The 16341-nt window shown below is 38.7% G+C and overlaps 1 protein-coding gene and 1 non-coding gene across 2 annotated transcripts; one reads left to right on the top strand and one right to left on the bottom strand.

Annotated features, from left to right (window-relative positions):
• Positions 1 to 10109: 10109 nt before the first annotated feature.
• Positions 10110 to 10181, bottom strand: Trnaw-cca (transfer RNA tryptophan (anticodon CCA)). Its single transcript has one exon. It is a non-coding gene; the product is annotated as a tRNA-Trp (tRNA).
• Positions 10182 to 10497: 316 nt separating this feature from the next.
• Positions 10498 to 15909, top strand: LOC145769483 (uncharacterized). Its single transcript, XM_082581129.1, has 9 exons — positions 10498 to 10616; positions 10761 to 11045; positions 11128 to 11303; positions 11626 to 11756; positions 12255 to 12400; positions 12590 to 12712; positions 13773 to 13892; positions 14241 to 14502; positions 14859 to 15909. Exons 2-9 carry the CDS (start codon positions 10854 to 10856, stop codon positions 15068 to 15070), a joined length of 1362 nt encoding a protein of 453 aa, XP_082437255.1. The 5' UTR covers positions 10498 to 10616; positions 10761 to 10853; the 3' UTR covers positions 15071 to 15909.
• Positions 15910 to 16341: the final 432 nt, after the last annotated feature.

The raw sequence follows: 16341 nt of genomic DNA on the forward strand, positions 1-16341 counted from the left end.
TAATGTACATACACGCATTGTCCCATAGTACAAATGTTCATTGAAACGACATCAAACTACAAGCGGACAGCGCTATATAGCGAGTTGCTCTGGATGAGGTGTTTGAATATTTCTGAAAGAAAAAAGTTTTTTGAAAAATTTCAAGCTCTTAGTTCCTGATGCTAGGGCAAAAGAGATTTCAATTGAACGATTCAACAGGATGAAATCTTCTTGTTCGTTACAACGATGTTCGAGGAAGAATCAATTTTCAGTTGGTTGGGAAACATTTTAACTTTCTCTGTTCATCGTAGGCAAAACTTGCACTGAGATGGATTTGTTTACAAGTTGTCGCAAGACTCAATTGTTGTTGACAATGCTTCAGTCTGTCTCCTCATGCTTGGCCGCGTTATGCTTCTTCAAGGAGCTCTTCTGCGAGTACACTTTGTTACATCCTTCAACCTGTAACATCGAAACAACGTCAGATACGATCGGATTGATGTTTGCTGGTTCCAGGCAATCTCAGAACTGTTTGCTTCATTCAAAATTGATTGAAATATTCATATTCACAACAGAATACAATTCTACAAAAAATGTTCATAGATAATTTTGTCAAAAACTAAAACCAGTTTCATTATCGTAAAACGTTTAATGTAAATTCCCTATTTTTCAATTTTGATAAGTTTGGAAATCTTGTAATTATTTAGAATTTATTGCATGGTTTAAGTTTTGTTTCTTTCAGTTGAGTTTTGTACATTAGCAACAACAATTTAGTTTGAGGTTCTTACCGGGCAGGGGAACTGCTTCCCTTCGTGCGTCTGCTGGTGCTTTATCCTGTCGGAGCTGTTCGAGAAGCGTTTGTTGCAGACACCGCATGGAAATCGCTTTTCATCTGAAAAAGACAAAACGTTAACGATGAATTTGTTTGTTTAGAAATGGGAAGAAGTGGTTCAATTTTCATTTTGTGGATGTCTGAGCCTTATATACTGAAAGTAAAATCATACCAAAAATGAATTAAACATTTTGCAATATTTCTATACCACGTCATAATTACCTGTGTGGTATCGCTCGTGCACGACAAGTCCCTCCGATCTTGGAAACCTTTCGTCGCAGTGTCTGCATTTAAATGGCTTCTCCCCGGTGTGGACACGAACGTGGTTGACCAACCTATATTGAGCCATAAAGAACTTCTTGCAATCACCCCACATGCATGGTGCCCTTTCTGATTGAGTGTTGCCCTTCGGTTTTCGTTTCTTTTTCAAATGATCTTCAGTCACGTGATTTATGAAGAATTGAAAATCTTGAAATATTGCACCGCATGTTTCATCATTGAATCCCCATTGGCAAGTATATGGGGCGCGTGGGGGATAATCAGTGTTGCGATGTTTGTGCTTTTTCTTCCATTGGCGTACAGAGCTGTGATTGTTTTGTTGGTTGGATACCATCGTCATCACTGGCACGTCATCTAGTGTTGGGTGTACGTCCATCACCTGTTGGTCTTCAAGTGCTTGAGGTGGCGATGAATGCTGATCATGTGTTGATGTTGCCATGGGTGGGTGTTCATAATATTGTTCTTGCAGTGGCAATGAATTCTGAACATGTGTTGATGTTGTCATGAGTGGGTGTTCATAATGTTGTTCTTGCAGTGGCAATGAATTCTGAACATGTGTTGATGTTGCCATAGGTGGGTGTTCATAATGTTGTTCTTGCAGTGGCAATAAATTTTGAACATGTGTTGATGTTGCCATGGGTGGGTGTTCATAATGTTGTTCTTGCAGTGGCGATGAATGCTGATCAAGTGTTGATGTTGCCATGGGTGGGTTTTGTCCATATTGCGGTTCTTGTTGTGGTGATTCTGTCATATTGTAGTACTGATCATAATACTGAACTGGATACTGAGTTGGAGAATGCTGAACCCATCCTTGGCCTTCTGCTGGTTGAAATGTTTCGCTGCTCACAGTTTGGACTTGTGCGCAGCTAGTGGAGTTAGGTTGGTAATTAGACTGTTCCCTCCCAGTTGAGACACAATATTGTCCTTGATCATAATAGTTGAACTCATTCGAGATTAAGCTATACTGATAATAATTTCCAAAATTACTCATTTTCTTAAGTTAGAAAATAATCTGAAAAATATCTAAAGTTGTTTAAGAATCACAAATCGAAGTGGATAGGTTGCTTTTTTATATGCAAATATCAGCAGTGCTCGATGCAGCAAGCAGAGCCAATGACCTTTTAGCACAGAAAGTGGAATTTCAAAAAAAGTTTGCTTTAAAAAATTTCAATAAACAGCAATAACAATTCCTATCTCTCAACGCAAACTACAAACTGAACTCAACTTGAAACAAAGTTTCCTCAGTTGCTCTGTGGCTTTCTGTGCAGTGACGTCAACATGTGGTTGTGTACTCACACCAACCCATGTACTCTCCCATTGATTGCATATCAAAAATTATCAAAAATTAAATGAACTGTATATTCACGCATTAAAATGTAGATTATATACCTTTTTCTAAACTTCAATTATACCAAAAAAAAGTATCAATTCCAATCTCTCTGTACCCAAACTACAAACTGATCTCAACTTGAAACAACGTTCCCTCAGTTGCTCTGTGGCTTTCTGTGCAGTGACATCAACATGTGGTTCACCAACCCTTGCACTCTCCAAGTGATTGCAACTATTCATTCTCTCTTGATTTTATTCACTCCCTGTTGCTTTTAATTGATGGTTAGTTGCAAGTTTCAAGAAATTATCTAATCCATTTCACAGTTCTTTACTCAGTTGTTGAATCTTTTGTTGAATAACAATCTCTAATTGATTGCGCAACAATCCTGCGTCAATGCGACAACAATGTGGTGTTGTTCATGCATCAACAAAGTCGCTTTTATTGCGAAGTGACAATTTTCTTGTTCAATTCTGCATTTTATTTGGATAGCATTTCAAATGCATTAGTTGTAGAAGTTTATTAATTAAAAGAATAAATAAATATTGCTCAAACTAATAACGTAACAAAAAATAAGTTTTTTTTCAGCTAAAGTTTAAAGACACAAAGATATCTTTTGACTTTGTGAAATGAAACTCCTTGAAACGAGTCGCCCTCTGAGGACGTTGGAAAATTGAATTTCAATAAAAATGGGAGCGCGAACCAAATTACATGCTTAGTGATTATTTCTTGAAGTTTTTGATAAACTTTTTTGACAGAACCTTAAGTCATATCCTACATTGTTGAGTCAAAGTACATGCAAAGTTGTGAAAAAACAATCTCTAGAAAAAACCTCAAAAGAGAGAAACTTGGCGCTTCCTTGCCTTGAACCCTCGACGCGAGGAAGGAACTTGATGATGATGAATTTTATCAAAAATTAAATGAACTGTATATTCACGCATTAAAATATAGATTATATACCTTTTTCTAAACTTCATTTATACCAAAAAAAAGTATCAATTCCAATCTCTCTGTACGCAAACTACAAACTGATCTCAACTTGAAACAACGTTCCCTCAGTTGCTCTGTGGCTTTCTGTGCAGTGACGTCAACACGTGGTTCACCAACCCTTGCACTCCCCAGTGATTGCAACTATTCATTCTCTCTTGATTTTATTCACTCCCTGTTGCTTTTAATTGATGGTTAGTTGCAAGTTTCAAGAAATTATCTAATCCATTTCACAGTTATTTGCTCAGTTGCTAGCTTTCCATCCATCACGTGATTTGCCTTAAATAAGGAAATTCATTGTTATCAGGAACAACCTTTTGTTTTGCTGGAAAATTGGTCAAAGATGATGTTCATTCTAACTTGGTCAATTTTAACTTAATATTTAAACAACAGTTGTATGAGTTCTTGTTTCTATTTTATCATCAGTTGTTGAATAACAATCTCCAATTGATTGCGCAACAATCCTGCGTCAATGCAGCAACAATGCCAATCATTGTTGCAACAACAAAGTCGACTTTGGCGACAAATTTCTGGTTCAATTTTACATTTGATGGGGTTGTATGTCAAATGCCTTGTTTTTTGAAGATTGTAAATTTGAAACAGTTGTCAATATTTCTTAAACAAAACAACGAGTTCATCAGTTATACGCACTATATTTACGACCACTCGAACAAACTATATAGTCATGCTGTTGCCAAATTTGACATAGTTTATTTTAAAAAACTTCTTCAACAAAAATTAAGCACTCGAAATTAATGTTTTTGATAATATTTTCACATTTTGGTAAAATTATTTTTATGTCGGCGCAAAAGTGTTTGTTTTAATTTTGTTGAGAATTAAAATAAAGTTCAACCAGCCTCATGTTTAAAAAGAACATATATTTCGCTACATAGTAATGAGCATCTTCTGCAAACATTGGTTTTTATATCCCATGACGTAAATACTTTTCTTAATGTGTTAATGTTGAAGTAATCTTGCTCATCATTTTAATTTTGATTATAAAGGCTTACAGCATAGTTTCCCTTTATGCAGCATTTATTGCAGTAATTTGTTTGTTTGTTTGCAGAACTGAAGATGCTCATTACTATGTAGCGAAATATATATTCTTTTTAAACATGAGGCTGGTTGAACTTTATTTTAATTCTCAACTTTTTTCGATATGATCAAGTCAACTGCTTCATGCTGACGGCGTGCCAGGGTTAGGTCTATTATGAAAACTATCATTGATTAGAAGTCGATTGTGTGCAAATCGACAACCAAAAATTTAACATCATTGTATCAATGACCATTCACAGGATCATGATATTGAAAGAATTATAAAGTATGTTCTGAATGAGGAATACGTCACAATGGTCTCATCAACAGTTCTGCAAATTGCTTGGTTGCCTTGTTATAGTTTTTATGACATTCAATTTACATTTTGTTTTAGTTCTTTCATTTCACACTTGACAATTACAAGAATGTTAAAGACGCTTTGAAATCGATTGGGACATCCTGGCCTTGGCTTTTGCAACTGACAACAAATATCCTCTTTGGACTCATCAATCAAGTTGGAAAAGCTCATAATATTCTGGTCAATTCTAACTATTGATTGCACACATGAATCTTCCTTGTTACTTTGCAAGTCGATGTTATACATCGCATATTGTGACCAATACTAATCTTCCTCAATAAAATTGTACTTGCAACTACAATATCAAAGTACGCACCAATATGTGCCTACAGATATCGAAAGTTAAATACCACTATTAATCGAAAATTGAAAGTGGTCTGCTCTTGTTTGAAATAGTTTTATAATCACGAATTTCACTCCTTTCCTAGACTGAGTATTTCTTGTGCTTCCTCACTGACAGACAAGTTGGTCTCGTCCTACAAACTTTCACCTCACAATAGATTTGGAAACTTTTGCAGATTTTAACTTTTGTCACATCAAAACTGGGCACGTGTCAAGCGCTTGCATTGTTTGTTGTAACGTCATTGTGACGTCTAAACAACGCAACAGTTGTGCAAACATTATGTACAAGCAGAAGCCCTCACCTCACCATTGTCATGAAACAATAGCATCGCGCGCACGGCTGGCTCAGTTGGAGCACTTGTGCAGACAGGTGGCCACGAGTTAACTTACAACTTTCTCACAGCAAATCCATTCAATTCGTGATTCCTTTGCTTTCGTCTGCATTATTCTGATGTCATAATTGCAATCTATTGTACATGATAATTCTCTTCCAGTTTTCTGTTTCTCATTGTTTAACGCGGAAGTTCTTTATTGTCGATTGGGTTATTGTCTATATTGCTTCTACTTTTGTCTAACCTGCTATTGTTATGTTGAACAATTAATTTTGTGAATATCGGAAATTTATTAATTTTCCAGAACATTGTTGACTATTGTCCAACAAACTGGTCCTGACTATAATGGGATTAATGCAGGGGTGCGGGGTGGGGTGGCCACGCCCCATGTCACTACGCCACTTACTCAAGTCAAGTGAAAAAATATCTAAGGTTTATTCTTTTGATTTTTAGAAGTTTCCAAGCTTCAATATTTTGAAAGGGGAGAGGTTTTTTTTTTGCGAATTCCTATGACATTGAACAAAATCATACATAATAGTTAGTTGCGAAATTATCTCATCAAACCATTGTAATTCCTTGTAATGAAGAGGATTGTGATGACGTTTAGCTCGATCTGGATAGTTTTGTTGCTTGAAAGATGATTGGCCAAGAACATTGTTGCGGAGAAAACTTCACCAGTCACGTGACAAGTTATTCCAAGCTCATGTTGAGAGAAATGATGTTTCAAGAAATTTTGCAAAGAATTCCAAATGTTTTAATGCAACAATGTTTTGACAAAATGTTTTGAAAATATTATGATGTATGTCATTACGTCACTTACTCAAGTCAAGTGTAGAGATCCTTGAAAGGAAATGTCAAAGATCTTTTCTTTTAACTTTAAAAAAGTTTCTTTCCGACGACGAAGTTTCTACTGGAAAATACGACGCCATTTTGTTATAAACGAAACTGTTTGGCATTTCTGTGACGTTTCGTTGCTTCAACGTTGCATTATGATGCAATAAGTTGAATTATTCCACGAGTTTCGTGATGGCAAATTCCAAATATTTTGTGTTTTGACAAAATGTTTTGAAATTATTATGAAATGAATTTCCATTTTGTTTTGATCACTTTCCGCTGTGTACTTCTTATGATGTCATATTGATTTAGCAGTTATTACGTCACATATTGATTGTTCTATCATAATGGCATGAAGAGCAAACAGAGTACATTTGTGACACTTGTAACCTCACTGCTGGAGCATACGACGCCATTTTGTTATAAACGAAACTGTTTGGCATTTCTGTGACGTTTCGTTGCTTCAACTTTGCATTATGATGCAATAAGTTGAATTCTTCCACGAGTTTGGTGTCGACGATGAAGTTTCTTGACAACGATCTTATTGAACTTGCAAGCCGCCATTTTGATTTCAGTTATAGAACATTTTGAAACTTGTTTATTGTAACTTTACCTCAGTTTTCATTAGTTCATTAAAAGTCGAATGCAATAATTGATGTGAGTGCTGAGGAATTTATTTAGAAGCATTTGTATGATGCAGTTTGCAAGTGGGAATGTTGATGCGTTTCGACGACGTACGAAACTTTCACATCAACAAGCTGCCGCCATTTTGTTTTCGCCACCGCGTCTCGAGTGGTTTGGTTTTAGTTGACTTGGTTGGTTTTGAAGCTTTATCCTCGGACTGACAAAGCCTTGATAGGTTATTCCTGCTAGTTTCGCATACTTGTAGAGGCCTTTGACGCAGGGCTGGTTACCGAGATTGACAGAGTGAAGTTTTCCGATTTTTAAAGTTTTGTTGCCTTGGAATTATTCCATTCACTAGGTGCCGCTAAATGGAGAGCAGTCATTGGTCTTGACGTTTCTTCGTTCCAGAAGTCACACGCTAACCAACTGAGCTCTCGGGGCGGACAATACCGTGGTTTGTGACGTCAGCGTTTTGAAAGCTTTGTTGATGCCTTACTTACATGACACGCATGACTGGTTGTTGAAATTTACAGACAAGTTGTTTGAAGTTCATATGACCCAAGGATGACTTGAGCGATTGCATGGAATGTTGATTTAATTGTACTTCGATTTAATCCTTAGTTTCTTTCTGAAACAATCGTTCTGAAACATGCCAACATTTGTAGTTTGTTATTATCAGTCTAACGGTGTAGTCTTACAGCGTCCATGGTTACGCCTGTACTGTTTAGTCTCAGTGTTTATTCGTTTTCAGTCAATGCAGCTGATGATTTTAACATCAAGAGATCACGAACCTTGATTTTGATTTGAGTTTTTAATCGGCCTTCTATTGATGAGGCCACACTGACGTCACTAGGCACGAGGCTCAGTCGGAGGAAAACTTACAAAATTAAGAAACAAAATTACTGTTCAGCCACGACCGCCAGTTGAGGATGCAGCATGCAGTGACGTTTCGATTGGTGGACGCGACGTCTCAATTGAACTCGTCATTGGTCACGCAAGCGGAAGAGATTGACGAAATCGAAAACTTTCTGGAATCGAATCGTGAGATCGTCTTCGACCTGATGGAGCTTCTGTCGACCACACAAGAGGTGATGACGTCAGAATGCGATCGTTGTTTGAAAACATTTTTGTAACGTCATTTGTTGATCGTTGATTGAAGATGCTTTCTAAGTGGGAAAACTTCTTCTGAAGGTTAATCTTGGAAGCTTCACGTACTTGTCGAGGCTTTGAACCACCGATGTAGGTGAAGTCTTTGATGTCGCCAAGTTTGAAGTTTTGCAACTCAATGACCTGCACCAGTGGTTCAAAGTCTTTGAAAGTATTTCAACCTTCCAGGATTTGACATCAAAGATGCTTCCACTGAAGATAAACTTACCGATACTTAATATACATAAAAAGAAAATTGTAAGATAAATGTGACTATACAATTTTGGTAAAGAGGTCACTTTTTTCAACCACAGACATATGCAACCAAGAAACCACACGGCATTTAACATAATCCATTAAAATTGAACATAAACTATAAGCTACAAACGTTTTCGGCCATACACACGTTAGCCTTTATCAAGTAACAAAAAAATAACTGCTTATCATATCTACCATGAAAATGAATACCTGATCTAAACACTGAATTGAAAAGCGAAATGCAAAAAGAAAGGCAGAGCATAGGAGAAAGGCACATCACATGGCGTTTAAATTACACAAGGCAAAGACGCATCATGACGCATCAAGAAAAGACGTTGAGTAAATAAGAAGCGCCCGAGGCAAACAACTGTGTATTGAGGCGAGGATTGTATGATTTTATTAGCAAAGCCTCGTGGATTTTAGTGTCGAATTCGTTATTTTTTTGTTACTTGATAAGGGCTAACGTGTGTATGGCCGAAAACGTTTGTAGCTTATAGTTTATGTTCAATTTTAATGGATTATGTTAAATGCCGTGTGGTTTCTTGGATGTATATGTCTGTAGTGGAAAAAATGTGACTATGTACTCTATAACGACAGTTTATTTCCGGAGTGTCGTTACTGTTATAATTCGTATAATTCACTCGTAATCATTCTTTTATCACTTGTTCAGTTTGTGTTTTTCAGTCCGGAGTGTCGTTACAGTTATAGTGCAAAGACAAATTTATACCAAAGACAGGCAAGACACAATAATACCACAGGGTTGAGCATTACAACAGTATTGTTGTGTCTTGCCTGTCTTTGGTATAAAAAAGCAAACTCTCTCCCGAAACTATAAAGACAAATTTATCTTATAATTTTCATTTGATGTATATTGCAAATTTAAGTAAATCCTAATGAGGACACACATACGTGTCAAAAACGTTTGAGTTGATTTTTTAAATATGTTATATCTCTTTGTAATAAAACATGTTAAACCTGGTGAAGTTACTTTGTTCTGTCTGTCTGTACATCACAAGGTGTCGCGACCGTGCCAATATCTTTGTATGTAGTCAATCGTTTTCTCTCGAGTACGCTTTAAAGTCCACATTTTGTCGCTTCTACCTTTCTCCAAACCCAAACTTTGTTATGCAAATGATATTGTTTTTTCTTTGATTAGTCGGGAATAAAAAACATGAATTAGCGTTTCGTGTTTCCGATCATGTTTGCTGCTTAGTGGCAGGTAGCTTGCCAGATTTAAATAACTGTCTTTTATTTATTGTGCTAACGTTCTTTCATTTTCTCATCAATCAACATGCTCCCTTCTTAGAAACCTAAACACTTCACTTGAACAAGGAACAATTATTGAAGTTGCAATGGCACGAAAGACGATCATTGCAGTGAAGTGAGTCTGGAGTAAGATATTTAACTGAGTTTCATATGTAACTTAATTTTCTGCATGTGATTCAGGATTTGAATGAACACAAGGAAGACGCTGAAGAGGCGATCAGCTCAATCCTCTCTCAACAATCCTCCTTCCTCCTTGAGAATCGTGAGATGAGCAAGTCACTGGCGGCGCTGAAAAGCTGGTCGTCAGATACCATGGCAACCATCAACCAGTTTGACTCAAATGTAATCACTTCCATCGATTTCGTTTCGATATCATTTCACGGCTTCTTCGTTAATTTTTCTCAAAGAAATATTTTGCATTTAATGGGGGAAAGAGTTTTGTGATTTGTTCATGAAAAGCTTGCGCTGGTCTGAGAAGGCAGAGTTAGCTCATTGTCAACATTAAAATAAAAATGACCCCGACATGATTTGAACACGCAACCTTCTGATCTGGAGTCAGACGCGCTACCGTTGCGCCACCGAGTCGTTGTGTTGGCGTGAAACATTGCAATGAATTGAAACAGTTGTCGGTAATGAGATGTTTTGATATTGTGGAGTGTCATGTGTTCGCATTGTCAAGAAAGAAGCTAGCAAAACGAATGATGACAATGGGCATCATTTTCGATTGACACTAGTGTTCCTCCACATCGTAGTTTGTAAAATTTTTTCCATTCGCTTTCATGGCTCCAACCGCTCTCAAGAGCGATCTAACAAACTACATTTTTTCTTCAGATCGAGTTCCTCGACGTCCGCGTCTCCTTGATCGCGGGATCAATGGATTCGTTCGCGTTCATGGATGCCAACATCACAGACCTAAGGAGCTCTGTAGATCAAATCCTCATAACTTCTTATGACAATGCAGCCATCGCGCGCAATCTCCGCCAATCTCTGATTCGCGCAGAAAAGACGCTCGCAGCCACGGTTGGTGACGTCAGTTCTGGAAGAGAAGTTCGACTTCGCGAAATGTTACGCAACATCAACTGTTTTCATGTGACTTTGTGGCGTAACACATTTGCGAAGAGCATTTGTCGATTATGACCTTTGACCTTCAGTTGTTGTTTTTAGAAATTAGAAATCGGTTCCAACAGAAGATCGCTGCAGAGTCAACACAACAGGTTGGCTCGCTTAGTTGCCAGGCTCGGAGAGTCCAGGAACTCCATGGAGGATCAAGCAACGCTGCTTCTTGAGAGAGTGGAAAAGTTGGAGCATAACATTTCGCAAAATATTGGAAACTCCACCGTGGTCACGTCACGGTTGAATGAAGTGGTGACAAGCCAGCAAAGCTTGTTGATGTCATTGATTGATGACGTCACACGTCAGCGTGATAACGTGGGTGGGATACTTGGAAAGGTGAAAGCTTGAATAACGCATGGTGGAAGTGGAAGACTCAAAGAAGTCTCGCTGCATGGTGACGGCTGTTTGTTCTCTTCAGGTGTGGAAGCACGAAGCGTCCTTGACTTCACTAAATCTGACAAACTTGAAGCTGACGCAACTGCAGATGGACAGCCGAGGTTACTCGAGGTCAATCGAGAAAATGGCGAAGACAATCAAAGAGTCGAGAGATGACCTTGATGGTCTGCAGACCTTGAGCTGGGAATTGAAATTGAGGTTTGTCTTTTGACTTAATTGTGTGATGAGGTGGCGCATGTTCAAGATGACAAGCAATAACTTTTCCTGCTCTTGTCTGGCGGGTCCGCTTCCTTTTGTTTCTAAACATCCCAGGACCTGATGATGTAATAAATCGAAGTCAATTACAGATGTCTTATTTGTATAACTTCAATTTGATTTTGGACTAAGTTTGTGGAAGACAATACACGGCAACCCTGCAGTGCATATATGATGCAAGTCGATGCAATCGCACCAATAACGCAGGCAATATCCTTCACATTGTGGTGGATGCCAACTGTTTCTTACGTTATTTCCGTTACAGAATAAATGAACTTGCAAGTCGGAATGACGTCATTGAAGACCAAGTCGGCTTATTGGAAGCCAAGTTCAGTGGGTCACGTGATAGAATGCAATCATCAATGCATGACTTCCAGCACAAGGTCGACATCTTGGGTAAGTGGCTCATCAAATGCACGAGATCTTTATCATTCAAGGAGCCGCCATTCATCTTGCACCTAGCTGCCATTGTGACGTCACAAATTATTGACCTTGACATTTATAAATCTCGCAACAGAATGAGAATTTCAATGAAATTAACTTTTTGACCAAATGAATCAAACCCTTGATGTTGTCTCATCTCTTAATGACTGTGAGTTGCATCCTGAGGTTGCCAAGTTTCATCAGTCGGGTGACGTGCATTGGACGAAGTTAAATTATGACGGTGCAGTATGGACAGTTCATGATCGAGAACAATCGCGCGTTGTATCCAACCGTCAGTACGAGAAAGGAACATGATAATGATGATGATCATTCAATGCTTGTGTTTTCTTAATGTCTCTAATTTCCAACTAAAAATATTTACGGAAGCATATTTCATACTTTTTGGGGTTATCTAAATTAATTCAAGTGAATTCTTCAATGAACTAGTTCAGCAACTTTTAATGCTTCAAGAATCGAACATGATGAAGATTGACGTCAGAATGACGCATCTCGAGCTCGAGCAGAAAGACGCTCTGAACGAAACTTCTTCATTGTACGAAACGCTTCATGAGAAGAACAATCAGATCAGCATCCTCCAGGACTCCATCTCATTCGGAGTGAGTACCGTTAGCACCGATACTTGTTACCACAGAAGGCATCTCACAATCTATCTTAGCCAAGATGCCAACCGCACGACACCGATACTGCGAGTTCACATTAATCACGTCATAGATGATATTCTTTTATGATTTTTCATGAAGTAAAAGTTTTAATTTTGATGTATTTCCCCTTCACTGACAAGCCAGTCGTTGGACGTGCTCGAAAGCCTCGCCGCCACCATTGCCACCTTGCAAGAGCACATCTATGACGTCAACAACACGATATCGCGCGACGTGGAAGGCATCACCGCGCTGCTCGTCGACTTTCAGGTGGGGCTCGTTATCTTGTCGTTCACTTCTTTTCCTCTCGTGTTGTCGCAACATATCAGGGCACTCGACGGTTATTCCCTGTCTGGTGTCATCGTCAAGGGAGACAAGGCATTACATACTATGAGGTTGTCTGTACAACGAGCAATCCACCGGCAGCACTATATGTCAAACTCCAACGCAACATCAGATCAGTTTGTTTTTTATTTACGACCATCACAACGAAAAGGAATATGCCAAACACAGCAGAGGTCTAAAAAATGGTCTGCACCATAGAACCGTACACCATCAGTGAGTAAACGGTTACGTCTTTATGACGCGAGTCTAAAGAGGTCATGACCCAACTGATTCTAGCACAGAGATCCGAACACTTGACGCGGTGAAGATATACAACCTGACCATGGTGGTTTACACCACGCCGCATGACTCTATTGTTTACTAAACAATCCACCAGAGGCAGCCAAAAGGTTGCGTGCGGCGTGTGCAAACGGCTTTCTTGATTTTAATCGCTGCTTCCATTGTTCCTCAATGCAGTTGCATGTAGCAGGTGGCCGGGGTTTGGGTTTTACAGTTTAGTGAGAGGACTACACGATGGCACCGCAGTGTAGCTGGAAGTGCCTGCAAGGACGTCATTGCAAAACTGTTGTGATGTCATTGCATAATTAGGGAGTGATGACATCATCAATCTTTAATTTGTAATAACTTTTAGAGCATTTGTCAGCTTGTGTCTGGTTATTTAGCGAATTTTATCTCCTCATTGTTCAATACTTTCCAGTGACGTATGAAATTAAACGATTGTCGACTTGTGAAGTTCCACGTAGTGGCAAAATTTGTAGCAACACTTGGATCTGTCAACTTCGTTATGAAAAGTTTCGCTTCTGTTTACACTCCAAGTAGAATTGGACTGTAATTATTATGATTATCGGTCATGATAATAATTAATTTCCGAGCATTCACCATGATGCAGTTGATTTATATTACTCCTAGACCACTTCTTTCAATGTGTTTACAAGCTCTAAATTATTTTGAGATTTGTAATTTTATCAGTTTCACTTTTCTCCAGTTTGCTTTCGATACATCTGGCCGCCAGATAGAGCAGCAGTACCACGAGCTGAACATTCTTGCAGCGAACGCATCGAACCACTTCGATTATCTCTCCAGCTCTGTGGACTACCTTAGACTGGTACGATTGCATAAAGCCTCATCTCGATCTTGTATGAGCAGATGTCAAATCTGTCAACCATAAGATGTAATCGATGCAATAATTGGAGGTTCAAGCAAATCATAGATAGCTTCCATTTTTGAGAAGAGTCTATGCACTTAAACAAAAATATCCAAAAAATTTCATGTAAATGGATCTGTGGGTGTTGCTCATCTGTGGATGTTGCTTATCTGTGGGTGTTGCTCATCTGTGGATGTTGCTCATCTGTGGATATTGCTCATCTGTGGATGTTGCTCATCTGTGGATATTGCTCATCTGTGGATGTTGCTTATCTGTGGATGTTGCTCATCTGTGGATGTCTTCAATCAGATCGCGCATCAGACAAATGAGGCGGTTGGAGAGAACCGGGATCGCGTCCGTGTTCTGAATGAGAGCTTCGTCATCTTCCAAGTTGCTCTTCCTTCGCTTTTCCACTTGGCTTCTCCTCCAAACGTAGAGGATTATGCAGATGAACAGAGCACCGCACGATCCAGTCTCGAACGCAACGTTATTGCAGACAGCATCCCGCCTGACAGAGATGTAGAGGATTACGAGGAAGGATACGGCAATGAAGATTACTTGGCATTACAAGGTGATCTGTGTTTGAAGAATCCAACATTATTAAAACTTTTTGCGAGGCAGCTTTCCAACCTGCGCAATGATCTGTGGAGACTCATGATTTGAGGAGTTGTTAATTTCTTTGAATATTTCCAAATGGATCTTAGTTGAGATGTCCCGCTATGACGTCAATTTTTTTTGCATTGCCCTTAAATTGTGACGTCATCACATAATGTTACCGCGACATGATCAACAAATAAAGAGCTTTTTGCAACTCTAGTGTTGTATTGTATAGCGCTTTAAGGGATTCCCTTTCATCGAAAGTTTTTCGGATCAAACTATGAACAAAGTGTTTCCACTTCCTTTTTTAATTAATTACTTTTTTTTCAGCAAAGTCTCCTCCTGTGGAATATCGTACGTTATCCGGCTCCAGCTTGGAAGATTACCCGGAGGAGGTGGAATACAACCTTGAGTCCATTCTCAACGGTGACGCTGATGACATCAGAATCGCGCGAAAAATGACGTCACTAATGGACTCGACGTATCCCGACAATTACGATGACGACTACAATTATTACGACACAGACGAGGAGGAGCTTTAATGTGATTGTGCTGTAATTTGTCAACGGATGAAGATAAACCGATGCAAGAGAGTCACCGGTTTCCATAGAAACATTGCTGTTGTTGTATCGTGACGTCAGAGTGATGCCATAACGACATTACAGTGGGCAGAGTCGACTGGTTGTATCATACGAGTTCAGGAGGATGTAAATAGCTCCTCCATAGCGTCATGTTGGAGTTGAGAGATCCACCGTCAATATCCTTCCCGTTTGGACTCCGTGTGTTTTTATGGAAATAACTTCAAATCTCAAAGGACCCCACTTCTCACCAAATTGGACGACAACGAACAATTGTTGATGTCAAAATATTTATCACTGTTTGTTGTGGCGCCAAATTTTATTGCTCTTTGTTTGTCATAATTGAATGTTCGTTATTTTTTTTATTTTTATCAATACGCGATAAATTCAACGAAGATTTTTTAAGATTTGTACCTGACGTTTGTTTGTTGCTGCAGGTCGTTCATAATAACATTGCGCTAGTCTTAGGGAATTAAGAGAGAGATGGTAACTTCCTACCTCAACCAGTTGGATTAGGATTCAACAAAGTTAAGTGCGCTGCCAACAAAAAGGTTGCCAAATGTTCTTTAATTTTTAAGCCAAACTTATTAAACAGTAGTTTAAATGTCAACAAGTGCTTGCCTGTTTCATCTCGAAAGCTTTTGTGAAACTGCACAAATTTACAAATGTCAACCATTTCTTAACAAATCGTCAACCTGGCTGTTATAGACAATAACTTGTCAATGCATGGTGACAATAAATTTAGGAAATTTCGCCAATAGAACCACTATTTGAAAAACATTACAATACAATTGTAGACTTGTTGTGGCCGTTGATGCATTTTAGGCCTTACCCTCAAGCTATCAATGCTTGCCAGGCTATATTGAGTGACTCTTAGAGCAATCTCATTATTCAACATAAGCAGATCTTCTGTTCTACGTAGTTGAAAATCTCGGTAACCGACGCTGCACCAGTGATTCAAAGCCTCTACAGCAGTGGTTCTCAACATTTCTGTCTTGGTGCCCTCGAAGCCGTCGCGGACCCCTTTAAAAAAATCCAATTTTAGTGCATTGCGTCTCCTAACGGAAAAAATGTTTTGTATGTTTAACTCAGAAGAAATTGCTGAACAAGCGACACATGTATGACGACACATATTGATGCATTGATGAAGTTCTGTCATGAATTATCTGTCGGCACACAAGATCAACAATCAGTATGCCTAATTTATATCCTGATTTACACAATGTTTTTCAACA

This window comes from Aplidium turbinatum, chromosome 4 (assembly GCF_918807975.1).
Source record: "Aplidium turbinatum chromosome 4, kaAplTurb1.1, whole genome shotgun sequence".
Taxonomy (NCBI): Eukaryota; Metazoa; Chordata; class Ascidiacea; order Aplousobranchia; family Polyclinidae; genus Aplidium; species Aplidium turbinatum.